The sequence below is a fragment of the Mastigoproctus giganteus genome, chromosome 6, assembly GCF_048544385.1.
Source record: "Mastigoproctus giganteus isolate SK-2022 chromosome 6, ASM4854438v1, whole genome shotgun sequence".
Taxonomy (NCBI): Eukaryota; Metazoa; Arthropoda; class Arachnida; order Uropygi; family Thelyphonidae; genus Mastigoproctus; species Mastigoproctus giganteus.
Genome location: NC_143580.1, coordinates 59,334,286 through 59,351,968, shown reverse-complemented (window position 1 = coordinate 59,351,968; position 17,683 = coordinate 59,334,286). Strand labels below are relative to the sequence as shown.

Below are 17,683 nucleotides of genomic sequence, written 5' to 3'. Positions count from 1 at the left end.
CATCATATCCAGCTATAAAACCCACCTGTATCAAATGCCAAAGAGAACACATTGCATGAACATGTCAGAGGTGGAAGGAAGGAAAAAAATATATACATAAATTAAAGCAGAGCTGATCTCATGATAGGAGGTGAGCAAAGCAATAAATAGCAATAAGCCAACGTAAGCTGAAAGGGGGGATACAAACAGAAATGATATATTGCTGAAAGAGTCATTTACACCTATTTCCTACTATTTCCCGAGTTGTCAGAAACCAACGGAGAAAATTCAGTGAGCTGCCATTCCAACATTGATAACCTTAATGTTCCAGCATTACAGAAATTCAGTGGTAAAATAACAGTACAGACAACCCAACTGCCAACAGTAGTGCAATCAAAAAATGGACATTAAAGCTGAGGTACCTCAGCCATTTTTCAACAACATGCTTGACAAAACAGTTTTGGAACTCTTTGGGGAGGAAGAAATGATCCTTGGACAGTATCCATGCTTCTCCAAAAAAGAAAACTCAAGGCTGAGAAAAATAAGCCATCAAAACTTTGGAAGCCAACTAACGATCTGCAAAACCTACTAATGGCTAAAGCCTATGTTGGATTTTGGCAAAATATTGAAGACATCAAGACCCCTTTTGATAAAGCATGAAACAGTCTGCTTTTGCCTACAAGAGACACCTGAATGTGCAAATGATGACACCACCCCCATGAAACATTTGCTAACCAGACCCCCATATCAGCCTTTGTTACTTGCATCCAGCATTTTTGTTTAATCACTTCCATATTTTCATATGGAAGTGATAAAATTAAAAAGAAGGAAGGGAAAGAAAACATTATTTAATATGGTAAGAAAAATAAATGGAAAGAGGGGGACTAATCTTTTCATGAGAATGTATTGTCAATTGCCATATATTCTGTAATATGTGGGTGGAAGTAAAGGTTTTGAATATTAGGAAGAATCTTGGTGAACAGCGAGCGTGTTTCTGATTGATTGGTAGGGAATTTAATTTTCTTGAGGCCCTAGACATTAGAGAAATCAGCTGAGTGGTGTGCGCAGATATTCTAATTTATACTTCTTATTATAGTTTATGGTAAGTGCTTCCATGGCATGAAGTTTATAATTCTTGTTTAGTTTGAGTAAAATTTTGGCATTATCTGATTGTGATTTATGTTTATTATTATGTGTGTGTGTTGTAAGTTCATTAAATCCATTTCCAGTATGTATGCTATGTTCATGAAAGTAAGCACACGTTTGACATATCAGAGCATCCATACCAGACAGGAGTTGACCTGATGTATTTGTCTGAACAACCATCTTGACAGTTAAATATGCTAAATTATTTATATCATTGATTTTATAAGAAAATTTGTTTATGAGACATGGAACAAATGGTTTGTTATGATGAAAATACTAATTTTACATCTGCATGCCTAAATATATCTTTAATTTTGTTAGTTAGAGAACTGTGATAAGGCAAGGATATGATTTTGCTGAAGTTTTCTAATGAATTATTGAGTGGAGAATGTGAGTTTATGATGTTATTACTTATTATTTCATTTATGACAGAGCATAATTAACCCCAGGGGCTCACATCTGGTGAGTATGGGCTTGGCAAACCCAGAGTCCTGAGCTGGATATCATCATTCTTCTCTTTCTTGGTGATTCCTTTCTACTTCTCTTTCTCTCTCTCAGGGTAACTTGGGAATTTTTTTTTTTGGCCGGTGCAGCATAAGCCTCAGGCTTCCTTGTACCATGTGGCTGATAATAATAATAATAATAATAATAATAATAATAATAATAATAATCTAGAAACTGAATTTCTGACTTCACAACACCAGCAAGTAGCTCACCACAGGCTGTATTAGTGCAGTTATGTTCCTTGACAGAATGAGACCGATGTTGCCATCTTTCGATTTCAGGACATCAGCCTGAAGGATGAGTGGGCAGTGATCCAACAGTAACAGAGCCAGATTTGCCTACAAGACTAACCTGGGATATCTCATGACGTACCTTCTATTTTCAAAGCCACTCTTCAGAAGATTGAAATGTGCCATTATCTCCACAAATTAGCTTATGAAATTTAAGTGCCTTTACTTTCAAAATTACCTATTTTATCGGTACCACTTGTATAAGCATTGATCCACATCATTGTTCTCACAAAGCCTTCCCCTCTAAGATAGGAAGGCTTTGTGAGAACAATGATGTGGATCACACAAAGCCTTCCCCTCTAAGATGTCTGGTTGCCAGACATTGGTTGAAAAGACTGACAACCAATGTCTGGTTGTCAGTCTTTTCTCGTACACTCATCTTTTTGCCGATCTCACCATGCAAGTTCCCATTCTTTGGATCCTTTCAAGAAGCTCAATGTCATTTTCAGATGAGCTCCTCATACTTGGACACAGTATTCCAAATGCAGTCTTACAATTACCTTTGTATTGAATTATGTTAATGAAAGAGAAAGAATATTCTCAGAAATATTTGGGATGTTTAATTTTGGCAGTATCAGATGATTTTTAATATTTGCATATCTGATTTCAAGCATTCAGACTATTTCGGACAATTAAATTCTTAACACTTTATATGTATCTAATGTAATTATAACCTAGTTCTCAGGGTGGAATATAGTTGCTAATTAAACTTGAATTTAAAGAATTTAATCTGAATATTCAGCTGGTGTCATTCGTTGCTATCTATAAATAAAAAATTATGTTAATGCAAATAATTTTAAAATGATATTAAGCAACAACAACAAAAAAATCAACTTTCAACTTGTATCCAAATTTATGAGAAACTGAAATCAAATGAATTTTAGTCTGAGAAACCATGATCATACCTCAACAGTAAATAACATAGTGAACCCTGCAGATATTGTTGCAAGTGGAATAGTGTGAGCTTCATCATACTTCCACTGAAAAAAGTAAAAATGTAAACAGTTTCTAGTATATATATTTTTAATTACACAAATTAGTATTGAAAACTCACATTCTACCATGTCAGTTTTTTTATGGTTCTTATTATTAATTTGTGAAAAAAATATGACAGAGAATATATAACACAAAAATTCAAGGATTATTAGAAAATTGCAGAATTTAATTAAGATCCTAAATAAGTTAAGAAATATGACAGATACTAAACATAACACAGATGATGTTAAATCTATCAAAAAGAACATATACAAAAAATACCAGTAAGTAAAAATCGGTAACAGTAAACTATAAAAATTATAAATTAACAGAAGCACAGCCATATAAGATGTTAGTATTTCTGGCAGATTCAATTATCTGAGTGAGTGCCTCAAAGATTAAAAACTCCTATACTGTACTTAAGAAATGTGCCCCAAATTTTCTCCACCTAACAGGCAGCTATGAGGTGGGATTTTCAAGTGTTAATTGCAAATCTGTAATTGATTTTGTCCTATCATATCAATTTAACAAAATTAAAAATAAAAAAATGTACTACCTATAGCAGAATATATATTCTGAAATGTCTGGCCAAAGTTGAGGATTAAGTTCTACTTGCCAAAATGATTGAAAAAAACACTGTTGTAAAGATACTGAAGGCATTTCTCAGCTTCCACATCACAGCAGGTGTTTAAAATGACTTTTCTGAGCAGCAATACAGGCATCAAAACATCTTTGTATTGACTGCTGAACAAGAACGAAATTATCAGGAGTGTTCCAGATTGGATGACAGACACACAGTGTTTTCACAAAGACTTTCTTCACTGCTAATCGGAACTGAGTAGACTAGACTAGCACTTTTAGGTGCCTCCTCCAAATGAAAAAATCCACGAGATTCAAATTTGATGAGCAAAGTTGGGATCAGTATTACAGACAGTAGAGGGAATAACAGAGGGTCGTTTGCTAGGTGGCAATTGCAAAACTGCTCTCTTCATGTATGGTTGATAGTTTGTACTATCAATCATACATGATATCAATCATATATCAATCATATATGATAGTTTGGTTACGGAGGCACTGCAGGATCATTCAGACAAGACTTCAGTTATAGCTCGGACACAGCATGGTTTTGTTAAGGGGAAGTCTTGCCTGACCAATTTGATTGGATATTATGATGCAGTCACAAAAGAACTGGATGCAGGGAATAGCTTTGATATTATATACTTGGATCTTAGAAAGGCTTTTGATACTGTTGCACATGGAAGACTGCTACACAAATTGGAGCAGTGTGACATTGGAGGCAAATTGCTGCTATGGATAAAGGGGTGGTTGAGGGGGAGAAGACAGAGAGTGGTAATCAATGGACACTGCTCATCGTGGACTAATGTTATTAGTGGAGTCCCTCAGGGCTCAGTGTTGGGTCCATTATTGTTTTCTGTATTTATAAATGATATTGATGATGGTATATCAAGCTTAATGTCCAAGTTTGCAGCCGATACAAAGGTTGGCAGGGTTGTCAAGGACACTACTGACACTATGCTGCTGCAACAGGATCTGGAAAGGTTGAGCAGATGGGCTGAGAGGTGGCAAATGAAGTTTAACTTTGACAAATGTAAAGTACTACACATGGGAAACAGCAACCCCAGAGCAATGTATCAACTCTGTGGTACTACACTGGCAGTGGTAGAGAATGAAAGGGACTTGAGGGTGGTTGTGCAGGCAGATATGAAGTTCTCTGAGCAGTGCAGACGGGCTGCAAGAGTAGTTCATGGAGTATTGTCAATGATATACAGGAATTTTTCCAGCAGGGATAAGGAGGTGATTATTCCCTTGTATAAGGCAATGGTCAGGCCACACTTAGAGTACTGTATACAGGTCTGAGGCCTCATTTCAAGAAGGATGTAGAGCTGCTGGAACGAGTACAGAGAAGGGCAACAAGATTAGTGAATGGAACAAAGGGGTGCTCTTACGAAGAAAGGCTTAAGTTTTGCAAATTACAGTGTCTGGAGACTAGGCACCAGCGAGGTGATCTGATAGAGGTGTATAAAGCCTTGAATGGTTTGAGCATGCTCAATGCTGATGGGATTCTTCCTCTAGCTCAGAATAATCACCTGAGAGGGCATAAATTCAAATTGAGGAAAGACAGATGTAGGATAGACGTGCGGTAATTTGCCTTTAGCCAGCGGGTGGTTGGTTGGTGGAACAGACTTCCATCCCTTGTGGTGGAGGTTGATAGCCTAAATAAGTTTAAGGCTCAGCTGGACAGGTATTTTGAACGAACAGAGGGGTGAAGTGGAAGTGGGGTTTTTTTTTTTTTTTTGGCTGATGCTGCATAAGCTTGCTTTCTTGCATCAAATGCCTCTACTAATGCTAATGCTAATGCTATTGGAGATTAGGTGTACTGTAATTCAGATGCTTGTCAATTCAGAAGGGCTCAACATTTCAGATGGTTGTTTACTAATAGATTCCTTATTTGAATGACAGTAATTTACAAAATTAAATTAAGTGCAACAATATAAAATTAAATTATAAAGTAATTTTCATCATAATTAGTAACTGTGGAATATGGATAACAGAGGCAGACAGGCATGTACATGTAATTCTGATTTGATAATCGGCTGTAATATCCCATATTGAGTAACAGCATGAGGTCTATATTATGTGAAAGGAAACAACTTTATTTTATAGTATTTTATTTAACTTTTATTTGCATTATAATTTTAATTATATTTTATAAATCCATATTCTAGCATCAATACGTTGCTTATTCTACTCGTAGAATATCCTTCATTTGCAGTTTTATGTCACAATATGAGCATCACACACTCAGTAATTACTGAATTGTAACCACCTATCTAATACCATGGCATTTGACTCCATACAGCATAAGGCAATGTTTCGGGGACTGGAAAGACAAGGCATTGATACCCCATATATTACGATTTTGAAGAAAATATATGAGAGTGCTTCCTCCTTTATAAGACTAGACAAAGACAGTAGGAAATTTAAAATTGAGAAAGGAGTTCGACAAGGAGACACAATATCTCCGAAGCTGTTTACTGCTGCCCTTGAGGAAGCTTTCAGAAGATTAGACTGGTCGCAGAAAGGAGTCAATGTGAACGGAGAGTACCTAAACCATTTACGATTTGCAGATGACATTGTAGTCATTAGCCAAGATCCCAACGAATTAGAGGAAAATCTTAATCAGTTATTCACAGCTAGTAAGGATTTTGGACTAAAGATGAATATGGCTAAAACAAAAGTAATGATGAACAAGTATGCCACAGAAAGGGAAATAATGATTGAAGGAGCAGTAATTGAAAAGGTGGAGTCATATACTTATCTGGGACAAGTCATTAGCTGTAATAATGATAAATGGCTGGAAGTCAAGAGAAGAATAAATTTTTGATGGATAGCATTCAGGAAATATAGTCACATACTGAAGAGCAATATCCCAGTTTGTCTGAAACGTAAAATAATGAATCAATGTATACTCCCCACCATGACTTATGGAAGTGAAACTTGGGCACTCACCAAAAGAATGGAAGAGAAGCTGAGAACTACACAGCGAAGAATGGAACGAATCATATTGGGAATCAGACTGTTAGATAAGAAGAGAAACACATGGATTAGGCAACAAACTCAAGTAAAGGACATTCTGATCAAAACTAAAGAACTAAAATGGTCTTGGGCAGGACACATAGCTCGAAGACATGATGACAGATGGACTAAGAAAATAACAGAATGGTATCCAAGAGGAGCTAGAAGAAAACCTGGAAGACAACGGCGGAGATGGATAGATGAAATTCATGAGTTTGTGAGTAGTAAATGGATGGCCAGTGCTCAAAACAGAAGGAACTGGAAAGTTGCTGGAGAGGCCTTCATCCTGCAGTGGATTAAAAATGGCTGATAATGATGATCTAATACCATGTTGGGCCACCATTCACACAGATAATACCCACTATTCCCTTAAGCATTGACTATCCTAGATGTTTGAAAATGTCCATAGAAATCTACAGCCACGATGTCTGCAATGCTTTCTGCAGTATCGGAATAGACAACAGTTACACGTCCACAGCCCTCACTTCCATTCCAAAAACATCTCACAAGTGTTCAATTGGATCGAGGTCATGCAAATTAGGGAGCCAATCAAGATGGATGATATCTTCACTGTACTCCTCAAATCACTCATGCACAGTGTGGGTCCAATGAGATAGATGATGCATTATCATCTTGGAAGATAGCGTTTCTGTCTGGGGAAAAAATTCAACATGGCAGGGTGCACTTGGTCTTCTAAGAGCTGCCAGTAGACCTCATCAGTGAAATGTTGGTCCATATGCACCAGGGAGTCCTAGCTCTTTCCAGAAATACATACCCCCATATTAAAAATAGTGGGCACCATGCATGATGGGTCCATAGACTCATGTTGCTTGCACCACACAAAGGTGTCCGTTAGTGTGTTGCACCAGGTATTTGGACTCATCCGACCAGCACACTTGTTTCAAGTCCTCTGATGTCTAACCAGCATGTTGTTGACACCACAGCATTTGCTGTCAATGATGATCACAGTGAGGAGAGGGTGTCTGTTGCATCTGAGTGAGTGACACACTGTCATTTGGGATAATGTTCTTGCATTCCCCATACCGTACGGCAATGTCAGCTGTCATACAATGACCTGCTATTGAGTCCGTACAACACACTGCACCCTTAGCTCACCATGAACATCCACATGTCACAGTCCTTTGCAGTTCTGTCAGTGGGAGGTGGTTTGATCCATTCAACACCATTCATTGTACACCTTAACTACAGTGTGAGCAACCGACAAGATGTGCCGTTTCTGATATGGAAGCACCCAATGCACGACTTCCCACAATTATGCCCTTTTGAAACTCTGTGATATCTTTGCTACATCCCATAACTGCTACTTCATCATTCTGATTTGCACAACCAGATGCAAATTACCACTGCTCTAGCTGTATGAAGTTGTATGGCTTTTCATACTGTGATCTATGTTGTATAGTACATTATGGATGGGCTGGTTCCAATTCAGTGATCACTGAGAGTATATGCTTTGAGATACAATGGTCTTGAGATACAATAAAATACAATAATACATCAATAGTTTCATAGCATACATCTGCTGATATAATTAATTACTGAATAAACATACACATCCATAACCATCGCAATATCATTTTTAAATTTAAGGCTTCATGTTGTTTGAATTTTAATATTTCAAAAATATTATTTTTAAAATATAAAAAATGAATTTTAAAATATTATTTTTAATATTTTTAGAATTTGTCTTAAAATTTTCAAGAAAAATGGAAAGGAATTAATTGTTTATCAATTTCCAATTACATTAAAAACAAATTATTACTACTTACACTAACACATAACAGGCTACTGTTTGTTAGCACCAGCACTGCTATGAAACGTTTGAAGTATATATTCTGCGTTATGTCATATATAAAAGCTCGAAACCTATGGCTATCTGGACGAGGTGGAAGATGTAATGGTTGAGCAATCTTTAGTCTTTTCTTAAGATCACACCACCTTCTTTGGTCTACTGTTAATAAAGCTGTACCCTGAAAAACAATATAGAATAAAAGAAGTTATTATTATTTAAAATTTATTTACAACTGAGATTACAAATATAGCTATGCATACTAATATACATAATATGCCTTGTGCAGATTCAGGTAAGCATGGAGACTGTGTAAACAATTATGTAGTCTCAACTTTTTATTAACTGTTTGTATTTATCCTTTGTGCAAACTTTTATTTTTACAATTGCAAAAAAAAAAAAAATATATATATTAAAAAAAAAAATATATATATTAAAAAAAAAAAAAAAAAATATATATATATATATATTTTTTTTTTTTTTAAATATATATATTTAAATATATATATATATATATACACACACACTAGTGTTCAAAGAAAGTGCATCACCCCTTAAAATTGTAATTTTTGTCCGAATAACGTAAGTATATGGCAATATTTCTTACAGATTGCATCAGATAGGATTGACATGCATAGGCGATGACATAATATTGCATCAACTGTTACTTTCAGCTATATAGCATGCTCTGCAAGAATTGCAGTCATTCCTTGCTTGTGTCAGGATGGCGAGTTACATGCAGTTGACGCCACGAAGAAAGAGTTCTATTGTTGCTTTACGTGAGGAAGGATGTTCTTTCTGTCATATTGCTTATAGAGTGTCTTGTAATTAGTCAATAGTGAGTAATTTCTTTCCAAACTCAAGAATACTGGTTCTGCTGATAGGAAAAAAGGAACCGGATGAAAACGAATCTCTAAGCCAAAACAGGACTGCGTTTGAAGTGCTTATGCCTTAAAAACCGTAAAGCTTCTTCATCTGAGCTGAAAAGAGAATGGGAAGAACACACAGGAGTGGTAGCAAGTTAGAAGACACCTCTCCAAAAATGGACTTGTAGCCCGTCGTCCTAAGAAGAAGCCCCTCCTCACACAAAAAATGAAAAAGGCCCAATTAATTTGGTGTAAGGAGCATGTCAAATGGACCCCCGAGCAGTGGAAGTCAGTTATTTTCTCAGATGAGAAGAAATTCAACCTGCATGGCTCTGATGGGAGACAAACGATTCGCCTTAGATGTGGTGAAGAATACCATCCAGACTGTATGGTTTTTTTTTTTTTTTGGGTAGTTGTTGGCGCATCAGCTTCTATGGCCATAATGCACCTCCCAAGGTTTTTGCAGTACTTTGATCCAAGCCCGAGGTGGGAATCGAACCCACGACCTTTGGGTTGCCAGGCAGGCACTTTACCCACCCGGCTAGCCCGGTCGGCTGACTGTATGGTGTCTACAGTGAAATTCCCTACCAGCCAAATGATATGGGGGGTGCATTTTGTATTGTGGAGTTTATAAATTGCAGGTCACCTGCAGTTTATAAAAGGTTCCGTAAATGCCAATGGATACCTGGCTATATTGGAAGGCAAATTGCTGCCAACCATTAGAGACCATTTCAACTGCCAAGTAACTGTATCTTTCAGGACGACTGTCGTCAGGCGAAAAGTGTAAGTAGGCACTTCTGTAGTTACTTTAGCTTCATTTCTGCATTAGAGATTTGACAGTAATGTGATTACATTTTTTACAGGTGAAAAAATGGTTGGAAGAACGGTCATTACAACTCTAACCTGGCCAGGAAACAGCCCAGCCGGACCTGAATCCTATAAAGAACTGTTGGCATTGTGTGGAATCTGCAGTTGCCAGAAAGAAACCAAAGACCCTTCATGAACTTCAGGAAGCCGTAATTCATGTTTGGAACCACAAACTATCAATTGTTACTTTCAGCTATCAGCATTACATAATTGCAAATTTTCATGTCATTTCTGTTATATGGGAGATCTTCCATACATGGCTTATGAGATGTAGGAAGTAGGTGATGACGTAATATTGCATCAACTGTTACTTTCAGCTATATAGCTTTTTGATCATGCAGGACAGGATTTTGTGTGAAATTTGAAGTAAAAAAATCAATTTAAAAGCAGTAGCGACTCTTTGAAATACAAGTCTAATAATAGCACAAAACTATGTACAAAACAGTAAAAAAAGACTGAAATAAAATTGATTGAATAAGTGTGTGTGTGTGTGTGTGTGTGTGTGTGTGTGTGTGTGTGTGTGTGTGTGTGTGTGTGTGTGTGTGTGTGTGCGTGTGTGCGTGTGCGTGTGTGCGCGCGCGCGCATGCAAGTGCCTTCAATTCAAAATTATATTTCATTATATTTCTCTTTGCTAACTTTCAATCATTCATTGTCTTAGCAATTTAGTTCCTTTTCATATTTCTATATTTCTCTGTGAAATTTCCTTACTCACCTGTTATTATTCCTTATGGATATTGCTTTGTTTCTATCTAGATACTACCTAATGAATATAACAGAATTATTTTGTCTTAACTTTCTTCTAAATTCTGTTCTCATGGTATTTTGAACTTTCAGAATTTTGGTGTTCATGTTGCAAGAATCTACCCAAATTTACTACTTGATTTCTCAAACATGGCATTTTTTTTTTATCACACTACATTCTGATATATGGTATTAATTTTCTTTTTTCATAATAAATCTTCACTTATGCTCCCAGCTTGCCTGAATTGTTCATGTATTCTCTTCATTTTTCTTTCAACATTCAAAACTTCTGCTTCCATTAACCTATCTATAACCTAACAGATAGGTTAATGGAAGCAGAAGTTTTAAAAGTTGTCCATATCTTTTACCTGCCTTATCCACTAGTCATTCCCCTTCCTATATCGTATGCTGACTGTTTGTATACTTTAACTACCTTTTATAAAAATATGTACCAATGCCAAAGCTTTATAAAGGTTTGGCTTTATGTCCCTAGCATGACGAAGCACTGGTTCTTGTTTTGGCGATTTACTGCTTACTGTCTATATATGTATATTTCAATTTTTTTCACCATACTTACCATTTTTTTGCTACAATCTCCTTTCTATCCTCCTGTATATCTATCTACCCACAGTACCTTTTTACTTATCATGGGATACATTTGGAACACTTACCCTTCTTAGAATAACTCAAATATTTTATCTAACTAAATTATTAGTAAATTTACAGGTGGTAACACAGCGTTAGATGCACCATCTTTATCTATGCTATTTCTAAATCAAATTCTCTATGTCCAGGAAGGATTGTCACAGTAGTCATTCCCTCATGACATTTGCAGTTAGTATATACTTCATGTCCACTCAGTATAGATGTTTATATATAGCAATATGTAAACTCTTTTCCTTGGATATTTAGGTTTATAGCTTTTAACATTTTTTCTTATTTTATATTTCTAGTTTACTTTATAACTTTCAATTCAGGTATCTTTTACATTGAACTCCTCACACTACTATTGACGGATATCAATGGTTCGACTGTTAATGATCCTACTCAGATAGCATACAAACTGAATGAGTATTTGGCATCTACATTCACACATGAGGAGTTATTAAGGATTGAAAATGGCAGAAGGTAATCAAATTGTAGCAGGGTGCTTAATGATTTTGTAATAACTGAGAGCAAAGTGGAGGAGAAATTGTTGAAGTTAAACATAAGTAAGGCACCTGGACTGAATGGAATCTATCCAGTTCTATTAAAGGAGGCGGCAAAGGAAGTAAGCAAACCCTTAGCCATAATTATGAGAGTATCCTTGGATTCAGGGGAGATCCCCATGGACTGAAGATGTGCAAATGTATCCCCAATTCACAAAGGGTGATCGAAGGGCGACACGAGTAATTACAGACCAGTTAGTTTAACTTCTGTTCCGGGTAAAATAATGGAGTCACTGGTTAAAGATGCACTGCAGGATCATCTAGACAAGACTGCAGCAATAGTTCAAAAACAGCATGGGTTTGTTAAGGGAAAGTCTTGTCTGACAAATTTGATTGGATATTATGATGTGGTTACAAAGGAACTGGATGCAAAAAAATAATTTTGATATCATATACTTGGACTTCAGGAAGGCTTTTGACACTGTTGCCACAATGGATAAAAGGATGGTTGAGTGGGAGAAGACAGAGGGTGGTAACTAATGGGTACTGCTCTTCGTGGACTAATGTTATTAGTGGAGTTCCACAGGGTTTGGTGTTGGGCCCACTGTTGTTTTGTATATTTATCAATGATATTGATGAAGGTATATCAAACTTACTGTCGAAGTTTGCAGATGATACAAAGGTTGGCAGGGTTGTTAATGACAGTAATGGCAGTGTGCTATCCAACAGGATCTATAAAATTTAGGTGGATGGGCTGAGAAGTGGCAACTGAAGTTTAACATTGACAAATGCAAAGTACTGCATATGGGTAGAAGTAACCCCAGAGGACGTACCAACTGTCTGCTATTATACTTAGGGTTGTAGAAAATGAAAAAGACCTGGGAGTAATTGTGCAGTCAGATATGAAGTTTTCTGAGTAATGCAGACAGGCTGCAAGAGGAGGCCATGGGATTTTGTCAATGATATACAGGAATTTTGCTAGCAGGGAAAAGGAGGTGATTGTCCCTTTGTATAAAGCAATGGTCAGGCCACACCTTGAGTACTGCGTACAGGGAAGGAAAATAAGATTGGTGAGGGGAATGAAGGGATCCTCTTACCAAGAAAAGCTAAAGTTCTGCAAATTGCAATAGCTGGAGACTAGGCACCTGCGAGGTGATCTGATTGAGGTGTATAAGGCCTTGAATGGGTTGAGCATGCTGAATTCTGATGGGATATTCTTCCACTTGCTCAGATTACGAACCTAAGGGGGTATAAATTCAAATTGAGATAAGACAGTTGTAGAATAGATGTGCGGAAATTTGCCTTTAGCCAGTGGGTGGTTAATTGCTGAAACAAACTTCCATCTGTCGTTGTGGAAGTTGATAGCTTAAATAAATTCAAAGAGGAACTGGACAGACTTTTAGAGGGAATGGATGTGTGAAATTAGTTTTTTATGGCTGATGCTACATAAGCTTTCTTGCATCACATGCCATGATTACTACTACTACTACTACTATATTCATAATTTAATTTTTAATTTAAATTTTACTTTACATTTTGTTTCAGATGCTCAACAATTGAAGATTCACTTACATGTCCCATTTTTTCCATAGCTCCATCAAAACAGTTAATATTTTAAAACAGTTTCACCGTTATATAGTATATATTATTAGTGGTTCCATATGATGCCAAAAACCAGGCTGATAAGGCATCAGCAAAAAAAAAAAAAAAAATCACCTATATCACCTGACCATCCTCTTCAATAGTCTATCTAGTTCTTCACTGAATTTATTCAAACTGCCCACTTACACACAACAGATCGAAGCTTGTTCCAGTGATCAGCCACCTGCTGCCTGAAGGCAAACCTCTAAACATCTATCCTGTAACCATCCTTCCTCAATTTGAATTTATGCCCCCTCATGTGTATAGTCTGAGCAAGAGAAAGAATGCAATCAGCACTGGGCTTGCTCAATCCATTGAAACCCTGGAACACTTCAATCAGATCACCTCACAGGTACCTAGTCTCCATATGCTGCATTTGCAGAATTGAAACATTTCTTGGTAAGACCCCCCCTTCTATTTCATTCCCTTCACCAATCTCACTGCTCTTCTCTGCACCCATTCCAGTAGATCTACATCCTTCTGAAAATAAGGCCATCAGATGTGTATGCAGTACTCAAGATGTGGTAACCAGTGCCTTGTACAATGGGATAATCTCCTCATTATCCCTACTAGCAAAGTTCCTGTATATCATTGACAAAACCCGATGAACTGTTCTGGCAGCCTGTTTGCACTGCTCAGAGAACTTCATATCTGACTGTACAATTAACCCCAGGTCTTTTTTATCAGCTACTACCTTTTAGTTTAATATGACATGGTTGAAATTTTAATTTGGGATTACTGCTACCCATATGCAGTATCATGCATTTGTCAATGTTAAACTTCAGTTGTCATTTCTAAGTCCAGCTGCCTAATTTTTCTACACCTTGTTGCAATAGCTCAGGCTGAATACTGTCATTAACCACCCTGCCAACCTTTGTATCATCTGCAAACTTAGACATTAAGACCTAATATACCCTCATCAATATTAATAAATATAGAAAACAACAATGGGCCCAGCTCTGGGGAATTCCACTAATAACATTAGTCCATGAAAATCAGTGTCCATTGATAACAACTCTCTGTGGTCTTCTCAACCATCCCTTTATCTGTAGTAGTAGTAACTTTCCCTTTCACTGCTCCAATTTGTACAACAGTCTTTTATGTGCAACAGCTATTATCAAATGTTAGTATCAAAAGCTTCCCTGAAATCCAAGTATACGATATCAAAATTATTTTTTGCATCCAGTTCTCTGTTACTGCATCAGAGTAATATAGATCCTGCATCATTTCAACCACTGACTCTATTATTTTCCCTGAAAGGAATTTAAGCCAACAGGTCTGTAATTACTCATGTCACACTCTGATTCCCCTTTGTTAATTGGGGATACATTTGCACATCTTCTGTGCACAGGGAACTCCCCTGAATCCAAAGATGCTCTCATAATTATGGCTAAGGGTTTGCTTATCCAACTATAGTGGATCGATCTGATCCAACCCAGGTGCCTTTTTTAAGTTTAACTTTGACAATTTCTCTTCCACTTTCCTTTCAGTTATTACAAAATCATTTAGTTCCTGTTAGAGTTTGATTAACTTTTAGCATCCACTTCCCTCAAGAATTCCTCATGTGTGAATGTAGATGCAAATACCTATTCAGTTTTCCTTCAACCTGAGCAGGCGCCTCCGTAGCCAGGTGGGAAGGAGCAGCAGCAGTACGTAGCACACGCTTCTTGATTAGACCGGGGTTCGAGCCCGTCACCACCAAATACGGAGGATGCGGAAAGGTCAGGGAATGACCACCGCATATCCCGGAGCAATATGGCCTTAGTTGCTAATGCTCCTAAAAATCAAATAACAATAACAAATAACAATCAACCTGAGCAGGATCATCAATGGTCAAACCATCGACATCAACTGAACCAGTGTGATTCTTCCCCTTCCTTATAGTGTTTACATATATAAAAAAGTATTTTCTGTTTTCCTTTGCCAAATATTTCTCATAATCTGCCTTGGCTTGCCTAACCTCCTTTGAGACTTGAATGCAGACTAGTTGATATCTACCACAGGCTTCTGTATCACCTGATAATTTGTATGAATCCCATGCATTTTTCTTTTCTGCCACATATCACATTAGATCACTTGACATCCATTTAGGTCTAAGCCTTGAACAGTATTTCTTGGTATGAAAAGCCTAGTAGCTTCTATGATTATTTACCTGAATGCTTCCCATTTACAATTGATTCTTGGTAACAACATTAGTTAGTCCCACTGTACAGAATTTAAAAACTGTCTAAGACTACTGTAGTCACCCTTACAAAAGCAAAAATTTTTCCTTTCCTCTTAACAATAGTTATGTCTTTAAGTAAATCCCACATCAGTACAATGTGATCACTGCCATCTAGTGGCTTTTTTATCTGAAGTTTCTTTTAATGCATGAATAATCACTACTGTTAACCAGATCAAGAGTAGTACTTCTTCCTTCCTCGCTAACATGCTGCTGTAGAAAATACTCATCCCATAAATGCACAAAAGTCTTACTAGTGTGTGTGTGTGTGTGTGTGTGACCAACTTGCAAGTTCCAGTCATTGTCTGGAAAGTTAAAATCCCTCATTATAAGACATTCTGATTTACTGTCCTGCTCTATTTCTCTGTATAGTTGTTTGATGTATTCATCACAGTCATTAGCCTTACAGCACTCTACTCTCATTATTGTTTTTCCAGTGCTTATGTCACACCAAACTGACTCAACGTTGCACTGGCCACCCATGTAAACTAAATGTACTACTTTGGATTTTATGTGCTTCTTAACTAAAAGTATAATCCCCCCCCCTCCTAAACTGTCTGTCCTTCCTGTAGATATTGTACTCCCCATATTCAAATTTAGCATTGCTTATATCTAAGTGACAACATGTGTCCAACATTGCTACAATGTCAGTATTTGATGACTTAAATCAGTACTTCAAATTTATTTACAATGCTACTAGCAACAGTGTACTTGTTCTTACTCTTAATTAGTCTAACACAGCCCACATATTTCCTTGTTTTTCAAGACAATCCATAGTAGGCTTTGGAATTCTTAATACCTTGCTTTCTGGGCTGCTGTATTTTCCAATAGAATCAGTGCAAGAATCATTTTCACCTCTGCCTATGGCTATTGTTAATCTATTAGTCTGTGTCCTCCCCCCAGCTAACATTTTTCTGACTCACCTAACACTGCTTTGATAAAATCAGCAAATATTCTTGCACCTTTTCTGTTAAAGTGTATCCCATCTTGAATAGATATTTCCATTCTAATTAAGTGGTCCAAAGTGGACATGTCTGGAAGCTGCACTGAATGTAGGAGATAAGGTCATTTGATTCCATGTAACATAAAAATGAGCATTGACCATTCCCTCCAATATTTTGCACAGGCAGCTAGTTAGAGCAATGGGTAATTTGTTGGAAATTTAGGGTCCTTTCCTGGCTTAGCAAAAGCAAGAATAAGTGCCTTGTGCGAGGTGTCCAGAAATTGCTCTTCAAAAAAGATTCTGTTGTATAGGAAGAGCAAGTGTGGCCCATGGATTTTGGTGAAAGGTGCTTAATCATTTTATAATGGATGTCATCTGGTCCAACAGCATATGCCTTTGGAATGATGTTTACCGTACATGCTGTTTTCAGCTTGTGTATGGTAAATGGCCCATTATATGCCTAAACACCCTTTATACACTTAAAGCCTGTTTCTCAGCTTTGTGTTTAAGGACTCAGAAACTCTGTGGGGTAAGATGATGTTAGAAAATGTTTCCCCAAGAGCACTGGCCATCGTAATTGAGTCTACAACAGTGCATCCATTATATTCCAGAAGTGAGGTGTGTGCTGTGTACTTCCCCTTCATCTTCTGGATTTTTTCCCAAACCACCTTACAGCTGGTCGCCTAGGTAATAGAAGATGTAAAACCAATCCAGGATTCCTCTGACATTGGATATGATGTGGTTTAGCACGTGTGCAACTAAAAAAGCTATGAAATTAGCTGCAGTGGGATATCACAGAAATATCCCCCAGGCTTTGCTTTGTACCTCTTTTGCTGTTGTGCATTATGAATTCCACCATGGTTGGGAAAAGGTACAAACTGGATGGATTTTTTTGGAATTTCAATTGCAGCTGCATGGATAATACTTTCTGTGATGTACATGACCATCATTGAGAGG

General features: G+C 37.1%; 1 protein-coding gene across 1 annotated transcript in view; it reads right to left on the bottom strand.

Annotated features, from left to right (window-relative positions):
• The window catches only part of na (sodium leak channel non-selective protein na), a 605,671-nt gene that overhangs the window by 182,550 nt on the left and 405,438 nt on the right, over positions 1 to 17,683 (bottom strand). The window contains exons 28-29 of the mRNA XM_090376183.1: positions 8,279 to 8,479; positions 2,825 to 2,899 (exon numbers count right to left, since the gene is read on the bottom strand). Of these exons, the coding sequence (XP_090232309.1) occupies positions 2,825 to 2,899; positions 8,279 to 8,479 (276 nt within the window). The remainder of the gene's footprint in view (positions 1 to 2,824; positions 2,900 to 8,278; positions 8,480 to 17,683) is intronic.